This window comes from Tursiops truncatus, chromosome 9, assembly GCF_011762595.2.
Source record: "Tursiops truncatus isolate mTurTru1 chromosome 9, mTurTru1.mat.Y, whole genome shotgun sequence".
NCBI lineage: Eukaryota > Metazoa > Chordata > Mammalia > Artiodactyla > Delphinidae > Tursiops > Tursiops truncatus.
Window position 1 is genome coordinate 19,035,923 of NC_047042.1, and position 15,999 is coordinate 19,051,921.

At 38.2% G+C, this 15,999-nt stretch overlaps 1 protein-coding gene across 4 annotated transcripts in view; it reads left to right on the plus strand.

Annotated features, from left to right (window-relative positions):
* Positions 1-15,999, plus strand: part of ORC5 (origin recognition complex subunit 5) — a 176,532-nt gene that overhangs the window by 64,793 nt on the left and 95,740 nt on the right. For 3 of the 4 annotated variants that reach the window (XM_019940555.3, XM_033862919.2, XM_019940552.3), the window contains one exon: positions 6,893-7,699. The exons of the other annotated variant lie outside the window; for it this stretch is intronic. In XM_019940555.3, coding sequence (XP_019796114.1) covers positions 6,893-6,907 — 15 coding nt within the window. In that variant the 3' untranslated portion in view covers positions 6,908-7,699. Of the gene's footprint in view, positions 1-6,892; positions 7,700-15,999 lie in introns of those variants that run through there. 4 annotated transcript variants of the gene reach the window in all.

Here is a 15,999-nt window from a genome sequence, read left to right on the forward strand (position 1 = left end):
ATATTAAACACTTCCAGAGAAGTGCACTTCCATTTACAACCTCAGAAGGGAGCAGGAATTGTAGACCTGGAATTTTGCCATAGAACTTGGGAACTCTAACTTGCTTTGTTACATGTGTTTACTCTTTCTTACTTTCCATGGGCAGTGTCCAAAGAATAGTCACCTCCCTCTTTCCACATCTGCCCTCATCCACCTTCTCATCCGAGTGATGTTTTTGTACTTCTTTTCTGATGATTTAACCTGCCATTTTTTCCCTCCCTCCCCCATCCTTCTATCTTTCCCTAATATTCTCTGTCACTGCCTTAATGAAAACCTGATTCTTACCTGGAGATACTTTCCCTAGAGTTATCTCTACTGGTAGCTTCTTACTTTCTCAAACCCCAGTCCCTCAGGGTTGGATGCTCTTTAAGTGCTATCCTTTTTTCTTGGTGCCATTTCTAGATTGTTACTTTCCCCCAGTTTCTTGTGAAAATGGGGGTTTCTTTGAGACTCTTGCAATCTGGCTCAATTTTCCTCTTCTCCTTATGACTGATTATCTTCTACCAGCCTCCCAGCCATTCCATCTCATGTACTGAACAGTAGAGCATGTGGTTCATAGGTTTCTTTTCAACCTAGATTCTTGACTCTGTTCAAACCACAAGTTCTAATGTCTGTATTCACTCTGTTCAGTATTCACTGTTTCACAGAGCTAAATCGAGACTATCAGTTGAGAACTTCTTCAGCTACCTACATTGGTGCCCATCTTCTGTCTTTCCTTTATCAGTAGGTTGGGATCCTCTTACTGTCTAAGGTGGATTCTTCCACTTGTGCTCTGAATTCCGTCTCCTCCCTTTCACCAGAACCTTTTGTAGTCCTCAGACTATCTGTTCTGTTCTTTCAGGCACCCAACACGGTTGATCTCTCTCTCTCTCTGTCTCTCAGAACTCTCTTCCCCTAGAGCCCATGATTCCAGTCTTCTGGTTTTCATATTTATTCTTTGGCTGTTTCTTCTAAAGCTCATTTGCCAGCGTATCCTATCCACCTGACCTTTAAATGTAGCTGGTTCTTGAGGCTTGGCTCTTTTTTCTTTTCATATTATATTTTTTCCTAGGTAATTTTAGCTTTACCCCTGCTTCAACAACTATCTATGCACTAATCTTACTCTCCAGTTTTTAAAGGCCAGACCTTTTTTCTAATATTCTTGACCTTTATTGGATGTTTCCCACCTATATCAATGTATTTACAAAGCTGAACTCAGCACTTCCTACCTCTGCTTCTGCCTGCCAGCAAACAAGGAGTGATGCAGCTTTCCTCCAGTGTTCCCTGGTTCAGCGACTAGCACTTCAGTCTGCCATGTTCCACAGGCCTGAAACCTGGGAGTTATTATTGACATTTCTCACTCCCACACTCACTCCCACACTCGCAGTATCCAAGCATTAGTCCTTTTGAGCCTGTTGGGTCCCTCCTATTGTGTCTCAGATTCATTCACTTTTGTCATTTGTTCTGTTAGCCCTCTAGACCAGGCCACCATCATCTCTTCTCTGGTAGCTTCCTAATTGGTCTTCTGTCTACTCTTATTCCCTTATAATTTGTTGTCCACACTATTGCCAGAATGATCTTATAAAAATTTAATATCACCTTCCTACTTAAAAGTCTTTAATATCAATAGTTTCCCATAACTCTTAGGATAAAAGACAGAATGTTTAAAATAGCCGGCGAGGCCCCAGTGACCTGGCCCCGGCCTTTATGCCCAGCCATACTTGCCACGCACATCTTCTCCCCTAGGTATTTGCACTTTAACCGCTCTGGCTGTTTTCAGTTCTTCATATAACACCATTCATTGCATATGCAGCACTTCCCAACCCCTCCTCTCCTTTATCTAGCTAACTGCTGCGTAACCTTTAGATTTCAGTTTAAATGTCTCTTCCTTGAAGAAGCCATCTCAAACATACAATGACCTCCCATCGCTCATGCCTGCACACACACACTATAAACAGTTATACAGGTCCCCTTATCTTCTGAGACTTATCATTATTTTACGTAAGTAATTAATTCAGTAATTAGAACTTCCTCCCTACAGTATAAGTCCATGAAACTCAGAGCAAAGACTGTCAGTCATTGCCTTACTCAAACGCAGCACAAGACTTTAAACTTAATATATGCCAAATGTCCAAAGTATTGCATGTTTTTTAAAAATCATGATTAGTAGTAAAACTTCAGATGAAAGGGAACAATTGTGGACTTGCCTCTGGGGGCGACAAGAAGAAGGGAGCTACTAAGGAGACAGAGTTTCATTCCAAATTGAGGTTTGGTGGAGATCAGAGATCCCGAGGATAGTTAGCAAAGATGAAGTAGGTAGCCCTAGTTCCAGACACCCGTGGCAGAGAATGAACAATGAGATCACAGGATACAACCTGAATATCCAAGGTAAGGGAATGGATCAGTAATTTATTATATATTCTTACAAAAAAACCATTGTGCGGTTATTTAAAATCATAATTTTGAAGGATAAAAACACAGGAAAACACTCATGATACAAGCTTAAGTGGATAAAACAGTTATATAAAAAGTTGTATATTATACAAGAAAGGTAGAAAAACCTAAGGCAAGGGAGTAATGGTCAAAATTGTCAGTTGCTGCCAAGAAATCAGGCCGAGTGTATCTGATTTAATGGTAAAGCAGTCATATGTAACTTTATCAAGAACACTTTCAGGGATACAGTGAGGTAGAAGTCAGGTTATAGGGCATTGAAGTAGTATTTATAAGAAAGTTGATGCAGTAAATAGGATGCTTTTTATTCACTTAAGATTTATTGTGTTGTCCATTATAATCCCTATGCTAGGCTTTGGGGATATAGCAAGAAGTATAACAGATTTGTATCCTATCCTCATGTGCCTACATTCTAGAATATTTTTGCTATAAAGAGGGAGAGAGGATTGTTACCTACTAACCAGATTGTGGGGTTGTGAGCAGGTAATTATTTTTTAAAGATTTGAGCATATTTAAATGCTGATAGGAAAGAACTCGTAGAGAACGAGAGTTAATGATACAAAAGAGAGCTATTAATTTAAAGCACAAAGTCCTTGAAAAGGTGTAGAACATGGGATTTAGAAATATTAGTTAAAGAAGTAGGCTTAGATGAGAGAGGGGAATCCCTTTGCATTATAACAAGAGGAAAAGGTGGATTCAAATGGAGCTGAATTGGGAGATTTGGTGGCAAGAAGTTGAAGAAGGTCTGATCTGATGTTTTCTATTCTGCCTGTAAAGGAGGAGGCAATATTGAGACTAAGGACAGAAGTACTAGCAGTTTGAGAGGAATATGGATATTTGAAATAGCTGCTGTGGGGAATGGGAGAAAGTGCTGACAAGGAAAGCAACTTGATGCTAGTGTTGAGGGCCCAGTTGAGGTTCCTGACCTTGAATTTACAGTGGCAGCAATCTGTGAAACTTGTGATCTTCTCCAACAGCATTCCATATGCCAGGTACTGGGACAGCAAAGGGCTGTAATTGAAATCACATAGGATTGGGATTTTGCCAGGTGAATTCAGTGGATGCTAGCAGATGAATGCTTGAAGTGACAAACCATGGAGTCTAAGCTAGGAAGGGAAGGAAGGAAGTAAAGCTAGTAGAGGGCTAATAGTTCAGTGCCTGGCACATAATACTCAGTAATTATTTGTAGATCAGGAGAAAGCGAAGAGAGGTTTGTAAACTAGTTGTCTCCACTGGAGGTAAGAGAGAAGAATAGTGTGCAGGGAAGTCACTAAAGCTGAGGTAGATCTTGGAATAGAGAGGAAGACTGAACGGGCTGCTGCATTATTAGCTGACTAAGAGGTGGTGACAGGGGGATAAAGGGTGGTTAGTGGAATGGTCTGAGACTCAGAGGAGCAGAGCTTTTTGCACAGGGACACTGAGCCCACCTGCCAGGACTGCCTGGGCTGCAGTAGAGTCTAACCTCACTGGAAAGATCTGAAGAAGAGGCTTGGTCCTTCACGGGGAGCCAACTTTCAGTTAAGCCTGGAAGAGGAAAAAAACCATTCATTCATGGAAGAGGTAGAGGACATAGAGAATGTTCTTGACCAAGGAACAGTGGAAAGATTTGGACAGAGAAGCATTAGGAGGCTGGTTCCAGAAAGGAGCACAGAATATGGAGGTAGAGTATGGGAGAGGACAGATGACAAGAAGTGTATTAAATATTGTCCCTGGGTTGTTCTTAATGTTGACGGTAGTTAAAGTTTCTAATTTTTTCCCTCCACAGTCAGTGGGTAGACACTACAAAATAACTTAAGATTGCAACTTAAAGTTGTATGATTGCAAATTGTCTGAAGGACCAAGCTAAAAATGAAAAACTCAAACTGCCTACAAAAGTAAAAGGAAATAAAATAGTATCCCATGAGAAAAAAGTATTTCAATGTAGTAAAAGCATCAACAAAGTGAAATAAAAGGATAAAGCCAAAATTAAATCCTTAGATATATGCCATGTAATTAACTTGTATTAAAGTATTCTAAATTCTGGTTTAAGAATTACTCCTAGGCAGAGTGCCACCAACATTATTTTTGTTTATCCTATTTCTTTCTAGATGCTTACTTTAGAAAATAATTATTTGTGTTCTATGAGAGAGAGAATCTCCTGTAGTATTTAAAAACTATCTTTGGAATGTGTGGTTTAAGTTTTGATGTTGCCCTGTGGCTATTCTATCAAATTCTGCTGTGTCTTAAAATAAATGTGGGGATCAGTTGGGTAAGTCACCTGTTTATACTGGGGGATGGAAGGATGATAGAGAAAGGTAGTCATACATCTTGGGCAGTAAATGTTTCTTAGAGGAATGATCTTACATATTCTTTTCACAATTAATTTAGTTTTTTTAAAAGTCCAAAAATCTTAACTGTATGATTCAGTTTACTTGAGTACTTCCCAGTGGCAAAGCAGAGAAATGGAATGTAGTGAACCTTTAAATGCTTAGTGTTTTTAAGTGTTTAAGTGTTTTTAGTGTAAATTGCGTAGTATTTTTAAGTCAGTCCATTCATTCTAAAAAGAAAAATTTATTGCATAAATTATGCTGCAGTGTTAAATAGATTTAGATAAGATGGAGGAGTCCTACCACTAACAAATCACAGTATTTTCATTTGTTTATGTTCTAGTACTAGTCCATTATACAAACATTTCTCTGTAGCTATCACAACATAGTTGCAATTCTCTTTTCTCCTTACCTCTCTTAATATTGTAGTTATGGCTTCATATTGATCATTTTATATGGCTTTGTAATAGTCTATCACATAATGCCTTCTGGTCCCATAGTGTTGGAATTTTAATTGTTTTCATCTTAGCTTCTTCTAAACTTTTTCTTTTCCACTCAATGCAAAAAAAAAAAAAAAAGAAAGAAAGAAAGAAAGAAATCCAAAAGACAGTAAAACTTACTTAACACTAAGTTCACTTTACCTTGTTACTTTAGGTTTATAACCTTAAGACCCAAAATCATTGTGGGGAAATGTGCCTGGAGAGATATACAAATTCAACCTTCCTTTTTACCTATGATTAAAAATAGCCTACTATGTCTGTTTCCTTCTAAAATCCTCTAAAAAAGATCTTTTCAACCAATCATGAAAAATCTTTTCATGATTTTTTTAAAAATGATTTGTTAGTGGTACCTTGTTACTAGTAAATTTGGTGGGGCTCTAGAGTTGAATGAAAGAAAAGGACATAAAAATAAACAGCTTTATGGTATAATAACCATAACTTTTGTGTCTTTATGCCTGAGATAAGTTTTTATTTTAGTAACTATATTTAGTTGTTTTATTACTGCTAATGATAACAGAATTGTTTTGACAGTGTTTTTATACAATTTGGAAAGTTTTAGTGTTCTTTAAAGAGACACTATTGTAATGAAACAATTAAAGTACTCTTCATTCCATCATTAGGTACCACAATAGCCATAGCATCTCATTTGAGCTATTTTAAAATGTGTTTTCATAAGCAGTATCTATAGTTCCCCATTCCAGATTTTTAAAAATATTTGATATGTCAGTCATTTGCTTAGAAACTTTTTTAGAAAGTGTATTACAAAATGATAGACAAAAACACTAATTGATGATGGTTTAATAAATAAGAGCATGCAATTAGTGCATCTTTAAAGGCTCTTCTCACATGGATGATTATTTTTGTAGAATTGAATACTTTAAGGCTTTAATTTTATACTTATTGCTAGATTATTATATCTAATTATTTTGACCATTTATTCAAATAATAAACCTCCAAGTCTGAATATTTATAGTGAAGAATGAGTTTAGAGAAAGGAAAATAATTATATGTCTCTGTCTCCTGCTATTTTATTCTGCCTGCCATCAGAGTACAAAAATATACATTCACATCGTCTGTTTGTTGTATCGTATTCTTGTATCATACAGATTTAGTTACAATACACACACAGGTCAGCCAGTGTTAAAAGACTGAAAAGAACGAAAACTACAAATGAGGACAGATGAGCTATGCATTATGTAATGATAAAACAGGTGTTTTGGAAGATAAACAATGTTCAAAAGCAAAGAAGATTTAAATACTTCTGCATCTCTAATTACTTTATTCTGGTTATTAGACAAAAAGCAAATAGCTTTCAGATGAAATCCAAACTTTCTGTAGTATAACTGAAATACAGAATGTTGGATAATTCTAACTTCGTTTCCTTTTTTTAGAAAAGCAAACTTTATGCGTTGGGGAAAAAAAACTTTTTAAAGAAACTCTGTTCCTAGTGACATTTAAAAAAATAATGTCAATTCTGTCATGATGCTTTTGACAGTATCTTAGGATTGTTTAGCAATAGTTGTGAACTATTTTGCATGTGATTCTCAGAATCATACATACGAAGCTGAGCAGTCTGGGCAGTGAGGATGCTAACATACTGTCTGTTTTTGTTTATAGGACGGTGAACTTTGACATAATAAAATACTTGTATGATTTCTTGTGAAAACAAGCTTCAAAGCCATATGGACACTGTGACAATGACTAAGCCAAGCTGTGTTCATCCAACTACTCAGTTGGCCAGGGAGAGGAGTTCTTTGGCTCTATTGGATTTGTCCAGACAGGTGCTGGCCCAGCATGGAATCTGATGAAAATACTCTGATTGGTCTGGGTGAATGTGAGCAGAAGACTATTTACCAGGGACCCTGGAGTATTTGGAAGGAACGTGTTAATTATAAACAGCAGGGTTTGAGCACAATCTGTTCTACTCTTAATGATGTTATCTTAACACTGAAATTGCCCGAAACCCATTTACTTAGGACTACATTTTACTCTGTGAACTATCCCCTGCACTTTGAACGTGCCAGCAGCCCTTGTATATAAGCCCAGTCTTTTCACTTCCTCTCCACAGGAGCCTCTGCAGTTGCTTGCCAAAGCAGATTTTCCTAAGGCCACCACTTTAAAAAATCATAGTTGCAAAATATAATAAGTAGAAGTTTTTTGTTTTTTTTTTTTTAAGATCCAAGTTCGCATATGCTTATCTTTCACGCTGATTTTCTCAAAAGGCAAGGTAGTTTGATCAGATATAGGGCAGCTTTCCACCTCTAAGCCTACTTGATAACTGCAGTATGCTTAGGTGAGGTTTATCTGGTCACTTTTGCAATTAACTACCCAACATAGCTTTTTAATCTGCACGATGGTTTTCTTTCCTTCTTTTAATCATTGGCCTTTAATAGTTCCACAATAAAATTTTTTCCTGTTATATCAGTTATGAACCGTGGGTCTGATTTTCTTGTCTATTCATATTTTTTAAGACATTTTCTGTTAGCATGTAAATGCTTGAAAATTATTTTCAGCAGCTTTAAAGTGCTTAATTACGGAGCCTAGTTTAAATTTCAGTTGCATTTTATTCCTTCATTCTCTTTTTGAAGAAAAATTCTCACAATAGGCACCCCCAAATAGGAAGCCTTTTAATGTAGTGACTGACACTTTCTGGATCAAAGAACACGAGTGGTTGTCTACTTGCATTTATTTAGAGGTACTGAGTAGGGGGAGAAGGAATGAAATTCCTTTTTTTCTGCCTACACAAGATAGCATGGAGCACCCTCACCCTGTGTCTCTTGTCCCATGGAAGATGGTGAAATTTTGTGTTCCACAGATGTTTGTAGAAGCCAGGACCAGGGGAAAGCCATGTGCATTGCAAATTCAGGCTTAGGCTTACTGCACGTAGAAATCTGTGTATCATTCAAGTAGAAGGCAGTTTGAGTAGCTGATTCAAGGAAGAGCAATGCACTTCGGGGATTTTCAGCCCCTCATAGTTTGCTATAAAGTGGCAGGTCTGCTGTGCAGCTTTCTTCGATAGCCTGGGACCAATCTGCCTTTTGAGGGAAGAACTCTGGAATATGAGGGGGGACAGAGATTGTCAAATAGGGAACTGGGGAAGACAGAAAGGAGGCAACGTTTTCTGTATGTGACTCTCCCTGCCTTCTCACTGCTGGCCACCTGTCCCTGGCCCAGCACCTTGCTTATCTTGTACTGCCCCACACTGTGCCACCAGCCCTATGTATGGCTTCCCTGCAAAACACCTTGTAACCAGATTTTCCCTGTCTTTGACTGGGCCATGAGAACTTTATGTTTTGTAATTTACTTACTAATGGCTTGCTAAATGACTTACTAACTAACTTGATTAATTTATTTAAACGAAGACTAACAGAGCTTAATGTGGATATTAGCATTTTAACAAGGATCATCTGCAAATGAAATTTCTAATTGGAAGATATAAATCTCCAATTAGAGGAGGGAATCTAATGATGAGAATGATGCTGGCTGGTGGGCCAGATATTTCTGTTAAAAGAGGAGGTGTCTAAATTATATTAAGCATCTATTCTACCTAGATCTAAAAATGATTTAGGTGGTAGAAGAACAAAGTTACCAGGCTGTGGGATTTTAGATTTTTTTATACATGGTTGATCCTCCATTTTAAAAATGTCTTCTTTCCATTACCATGACTCAGATATACATAGTAAGGAGGAGACCTTATTCCCCCTCTTATTTTCAAGTCAGTTTCAATCCCTGAATCAGTCTTCATTGCTGAAACAGTTCCTTTTCAGTAACTCTGGAAGGGATTCTGATCCAACAAGTCTCTTTTCATTAAGCCCTAAAAAGTCAAAAAGGGGTCAGGTCTCTAGGGCAGCAGTTAAGAGCTGGGGCTCTTGAGTCAGACTACCTTTGTCAAAGACCAGCTGTATCTCTAGGAGCTGTGTGATGTTAGATAAATTATTGAATCTCTCTGTGCCTCTTGTTTTCTCACCTATACAATGGAAAGTAGAACTTCCCTCATGCAGCTGTTTAGAGATTTAATAAATAAGTTGATATATTTAAGGTGGTAGATCTCAACTGGAGGCAGTTTTGCCCACCAGAGAATATTTAGCAATTTCTGGAGACATTTTTGGTTATCACAACTGGTTGTGAGGTACGGGAGGGTAGAGACCTAGGATGCTCCTAACCATCCTAAATGCATGTCCCACAACAGAATTATCTGGTTCAAAGTATCAGTAGTGCCACAGTTGAGAAACTCCGATCTAAGTAAGGTACTTGACACTTCGTAAGTGCTCAATAAATGTTAGCTATTATTATTATCATGAAATATTTGTGACCTCAAAAGGAGTTAAGTGACAGAATGTGACAACATTCCAACTAAATAGAGAAGAGGTACTCTTACCTAATCCTATCTAGGAAACCTCTTGTTAAAAATTTTTGAATTATTCAAATGGACACAATACCTTGGATTCTTATTTTTAGAATTGAAGGATTTTCTACTGGGTTCTAATTCACATGTAGGTTTCATTACTTATTTTTCAGGATCTTGTTGAATAGTCAAAAGCATGAACTGAGAATGATCAATCAGAGAGCAGGTGACTGAGGAGTTACAGTGTTTGCCCTCAAGGTGTGATGGCTGTACAATTAGTGGTATACCTCCGACGGATTTAGTTAACCAGCAACTGTTTAATGTAATTAAGGTGGTCTGGAGCAAGGAAAGCTCAGCATAAGAAGAAGCCTCCTTTGTTACTCCAAGGTATGCCCTACTCTGCTTGTACTATGCAAAGAAAAGAAAAGTAATGGACCAAGTCCAGGAATAATGCATCCCTTATCGCATTAAGTACTCAGAGAGTCTCTAAAATAGTAGATGAAATGCCACAACTGCCCATGTATGTGACCAGGGCTGTAATAGCATCCTCTGCTTTTGCCTGAAGTCTCACACTATTGAGTACCATAGTTGCATCTTATGCCTTTTTCCATGAGCAGAGGCTTAGGTTGGAGGTAATTAACCAGAGGTTGATATTATTCAGCTTCATCCCCTACATTTTGAAAGCTTCATCTCCTACAAAGTGTGACTGTATCATATGTAAAATAGTTTAGATAATTTTGTATGTAATTTCAGTCTGCTGACACAATTTGCTTTCAGAAATGCTTGGTAGAGCTCAAAGAAATCTTTCCTCTCAAGATAGCAATGTTTCACTCAAATTTGCTGTTAAATGCCCTCAATGCACAGTTAGTGTTCATTTTCCAGCAGTGACACATTCATGAAGCACAGTTTGAGAAGTAGAAATTTGGTAGAGCAGAGAAAATTATAATCAATTCATTCATTTAACTGCATGTTGATGCACAATAATGATGGGATTTTAGGAGGCATTCAGCTGTTTGAGTAAATAGTGGTAGCTTTGGCATGAGAAAAGAGTCTGGATTTTAGAGGCAGTAGAGATTCGCTTGGGGTTTTGGATAAACCATAACCAGTTTCATTGGTCTTTGAGGAAGTTGAGATTCCCATTTAATGGGAGTTCCCATAAAATTATTCGGTATTCATCAAAAAACTAAGTACCATCTATGTGTCAGGCATTGTGTTGGGTGTAGGAGTAGGAGATACAGCAGTGGACAGAGGAGACAGATTTCTGTCCTGGACAACAGGTGCTATCAGCATTGGGAGAGCCGTTCCTCGAAATAGGAAATCCTGAGGGAACGACTAGGTCTGTGGGATGAAGAGGATCGTGAGTTCAGTTTTGAACGTGTGCCATTGAGGTGCTTATCCAAGTGGAGTGTCAAGTGTGTAGCTGGATCTAGTTAGAGATCAGAGTTACTGCCAAGCTTTAATGTAGGGGTCACCAGAATAGAGGTGAAAACTGTTCTTGACATAGTGAGGGAGAAACCATCTTGAAATGAATTGAGAAGGTGGTCATAACTATTGCTAATCAACTCACCACAGAACTGCAGGTTAATTTTATTTTTTCAAATAAGAGTTCTCCACTATTCGTATAAACCCCATCCCTTTCAGTACAAGAAGTGGCAATAAGAGACCTGGGCCAAGTCCCATTTAGTATTTGGTCCCAAAAGGAAAAACCAGACCCACTTAGCGTCTTAGTTCTGTGGAGAATGTTAGATCCAAACACATGATTTTATCACTTTGGACCAACTTTCATAATAATAGAGGCATTGCACTGGCTTATGTGTACCCTAGAATTTCTGAAACCACTTTAGGTTCACTTTCTCTGGGAAGGAACATTCAGCCATCCTAGTTCATGGGATTCATCCAGCTGGAAATGAAGAGATCCTTAGAGGAACAGAGATGCACTAACCCTGTAAGCATCCATGAGAAAGGATGCTGAAATAGAAACCCCTGCTGTTTTCTACATCAATCTTTCTTTTTTTAATTGAAAAATATTGATGACTAAAGCCTAGTCATCGAGAGGATGGAAAGACATGGGAAAGAGCCACATGGCTTGAGGAAGGATAAAACAGGCAGCTGCTACAAATGCCTCTGAGTGTAAAACCATAATAATTAAGCCGAAGTGACCTACAGAGAAAAATAAGTGGATCTAAAAAATCTATTTTTTAAAATTGTGATATTGTAACTGAAAGTTACGTGGGAGAAATAAAACATTTACCAATAAAAAGAAATTTTCTTAGATTACTAGACTAGGAGAGCTAACTCCCCAGCTTAGGTAAGAATAAAACTTTGGAAATGTTGAACAGAAGAGGACACTGCCCACAGCTCCCTGCAGCCTGGACTGGTCGCCTGATTTCTTGATGATAAAAGTTCTGGGTTAAACTGTAAAAAAAAAAAAAACCAGAATGTGAGAAGACCCCCCACCCCTGTTTAAAGAGAAAACAATTTAGATTTTTTTTTATAATGCTGTTATACATAATTTAAAAGTCTGTTTTTAATTATTATAAAAGGAACACATGTTTACTGTGGAAATTTGGGGCAATCATGAAGTAAAAATCACCAGTTAACAACATTCAGAGATAGCCTCTGTAAGTAAAAGTTTTGGTATATTTACTTTAGTTACTATATTGTTCTGGTAGTTTAAAGAAAAGGGGTAATTGTGTCTTTTATATTGAGAAAGAAAGGACAGATCAGGTGAAGATTAATGATTCTCATAGCAGCCTTGTGCAACATGACTGGTAGGACTTAAGTTTGGTATTTCATCAAAAATGTTTAAAGTGACAACGGTTTTGGGGTTTTTTTGTAAATCACTTACATCCAAGTATATAAAGATGTGAAACCACATCAACATAATGAAAAGCAGTATATTTCAAAGCTATAACGTCAAAAACCTATTCTCAAATATGTGTGGCCAATATGTCTCTTTCAGTAGAATTGCTTATTTAAAATGCTTGTCATCATAATAAAATGGGAGAAAGAACAAAAGAAGCACCAAAGTGAGGGGAGAGAGACAAAAGTTGACGTATGGAAGGAGGAGGGCAGTGAAGTAGATGCTAATTTGTGGAAATACAAATCAGAAATGGTGTGGAAACAGGATGTTCCGTTACCTATATCTGGATGACAAAGCAAAAACAGCAATCATTTATTTTGATCATGACTCTGCAGTTTGAGCAGAGCTTGGCTCAAAGTGGTATCCCTTGGGGCAACTTGAGACTGGAGTTGAGTCACATGAAAGCTGGTTTCCTCACCCTTGTCTGGAGGCTGACACTGGCTAATGGCTCCTACCTGGAATACCTACACATGGTCTCTCATGTGTTCTCTCCACTTCATGGAATGGTGACGAGGTTCCGAAAGTCAGCATGCCAAGGGAAGCTAGCAGATGCTGCATGGCCTTTTCTAATCAAGCCTCAGAAGTTTCATAGCATCACTTTTGCAGTATTGTGATTAAGGCAGTGATTAAGTCCTCCTTTTATTTAAAGGGAAGGGAATTATTATACCCACCTCTTGATAAAAGGAGTGTCACAGAATTTGCAAGCATGCTTTAAATCACCACACAGAGCATAATAGGCTGAAAATAAAAATATGGAATGCAGATGGAATATATTTTATGTCTTTAAAAATTTGAGTTAGTGTGACAGACTATTTCTTGTACACATACCCTCATCAAACATCTCTTCTCCATTCCTCCAAAGCACAGGAGTTCTGGCTGCAAGGGGGCCAATATGGTTGGAATACAGGAGGCAAAGACAACCTTGGTAGGATATGGGATCAGAGAGGTAACGGGTGCCAGGTCATGTGTAGCCTTGCAGGGCATTGAAGAACTTTGGTTCTTTTTTAATAGGTTGTAAATATTTTATTGCATTTGCATATTTTAACTTTCTTTCTAAAAAAATTTTATTGGAGTATAGTTGATCTACAATGTTGTGTTAGTTTCTGCTGTACAACAATGTGTATCAGTTATACATACAAGCGACTGACAAGGGATTAATCTCCAAAATATACAAACAGCTCATTCAGCTCAATATGAAAAAAAACAACCCAATCAAAAAATGGGCAGAGGGGCTTCCCTGGTGGCGCAGTGGTTGAGAGTCCGCCTGCCGATGCAGGGGACATGGATTCGTGCCCTGGTCCGGGAGAATCCCACATGCCGCGGAGCGGCTAGGCCAATGAGCCATGGCCACTGAGCCTGCGCATATGGAGCCTGTGCTCCGCAATGGGAGAGGCCACAACAGTGAGAGGCCCGCGTACCGCAAAAAAAAAAAAATGGGCAGAGGATCTAAATAGACATTTTTCCAAAGACATACAGATGGCCAAAAAGCACATGAAAAGTTGCTCAACATTACTAATTATTAGAGAAATCCAAATCAAAATTACAATGAGGTATCACCTCACACCAGTCAGAGTGTCCGTCATCAAAAAGTCTACAAACAATACATGCTGGAGAGGGTGTGGAGAAAAGGGGACCCTCCTATACTGTTGGTGGAAATGTAAATTGATACAGCCACTATGGAGAATAGTATGGAGGTTCCTTTAAAAACTAAAAATAGGCCTACCATATGATCCTGCAATCCTGCTCCTGGGCATATATTTGAGTACTTATATGTGAAATCTAAAAAAATGGTACAAATGAACTTATTTACAAAATAGAAATAGAGTCACAGATGTAGAAAACAGACTTATGGTTACCAGGGGGGAAAGCGGGGGTGGGAGGAGGGATAAATTGAGAGGCTGGGATTGACAGATACACACTACTATATATAAAATAGATAACAAATAAGGACCTACTGTATAGCACAGTATTATCTGCTGTAATACACAGCTCTTATCAATACTCTATAATGACCTATATGGGAAAAAGAATCTAAAATAGAGTGGATATAGGACCTTGGTTCTTATTCTTTGTGAGATGGGGAGAGTTTTGAGCAGAGGAGTCACATGATCTGGTTTAGATTTTTTTGAAAAGGATTACTGGAACCTATATTGAGAATAGAGTGGAAGCAAGAAAAGTAGAAGGCTATTAAAAAATCTAAGTGAGAGATAATGGTGGCTCAGATCAGGGTGTTAACAGTGGGGGTGGTGACATGTTGCCAGATTTAGGATATAATTTAAAAGAAATGTCTGCATGATTTGCTGATTAATTGGGTGTCAGTTTTGAAAGAAAGAGTCAAGAATGATTCCAGGGTTTTTAACGTGAACATGTGGAAATGTGTAGGGGAGATAAGATCAGGAGTTCATGTGTGGACATGGTAAGTTGGAGATTTCTGTTAGGTATCAAATTGGAAATGTCAAGAAGGCAGTTAGATAAATCTGGAGTTCAGGGTGGAAGCCCAGGTTGGAGATAAAAATTCAGGGGTTGTCAGTATCTAAATGGGAATTTGTGAGGGAAATGTGTACATGAAGGAATTATGGCCAGCTCTTCTGAGTCAGAAAACTACCTTCCCACTGAGCTTCTGCCTAGGAGCATTCAGAGCCCCTCTAGAAGGTAAACCCCCCTCCCTGGGGAGTTGCTTCTAAACTGTAAGGAACCTTCAGTTACTTGTTTCCATAGGAAGAAGGGATTCATGATAAAAGTGAAATTTTCTTTTTTTATATACTGAAATTGCAAATACTAAATTACTAAATTTAATACTAAAATTTCAAAAAGTCTTTGCAACATTAAAAAGAAAAATGACAGGAATGGAGTGAGTGGGTCATAGATTTAGATATAGCAATTTATGTGATGCCCAGCCAAGACAAAATGACCTGTAAATACTGAGTTCACAGATTATGTTAATTAATTTCCAAAATCCATTCTTTTAGAGCTGTTCTTACTACTAGGAATTTGCATTCTTTCCATTTCAGAAGTAAAAATTAATTAAAAGATAATATGCTGGGCTTCCCTGGTGGCACAGTGGTTAAGAGTCCGCCTGCCAGTGCAGGGGACGCAGGTTCGTGCCCTGGTCCGGGAAGATCCCACATGCTGCGGAGCGGCTGGGCCCGTGAGCCATGGCTGCTGAGCCTGCGCGTCCGGAGCCTGTGCTCCACAACGGGAGAGGCCACAACAGTGAGAGGCCCGCGTACCGCAGAAAGAAAAAAAAAAAAATAATATGCTGAATTTCATCATTAAAATAAAGGTTCCTTCTAAGTATATCTAAGTGTGTGATATTTGGTAGCTTTTTTTTAATTTTCTTGGAAATATCCATCTATCTTGTGTTGTGGTTTTTTTACCCTAATCATGATAAGTCCGCCACTGAATCATGCTCAGTAGAGGACATGTTTGGAGTTGTGGCTCCAGATGCTGGACTGGTTTGCACTGACTCTCTTTTAATCCCCATCATAAACAATTCATTAGTAAGAAAGTTGTAGG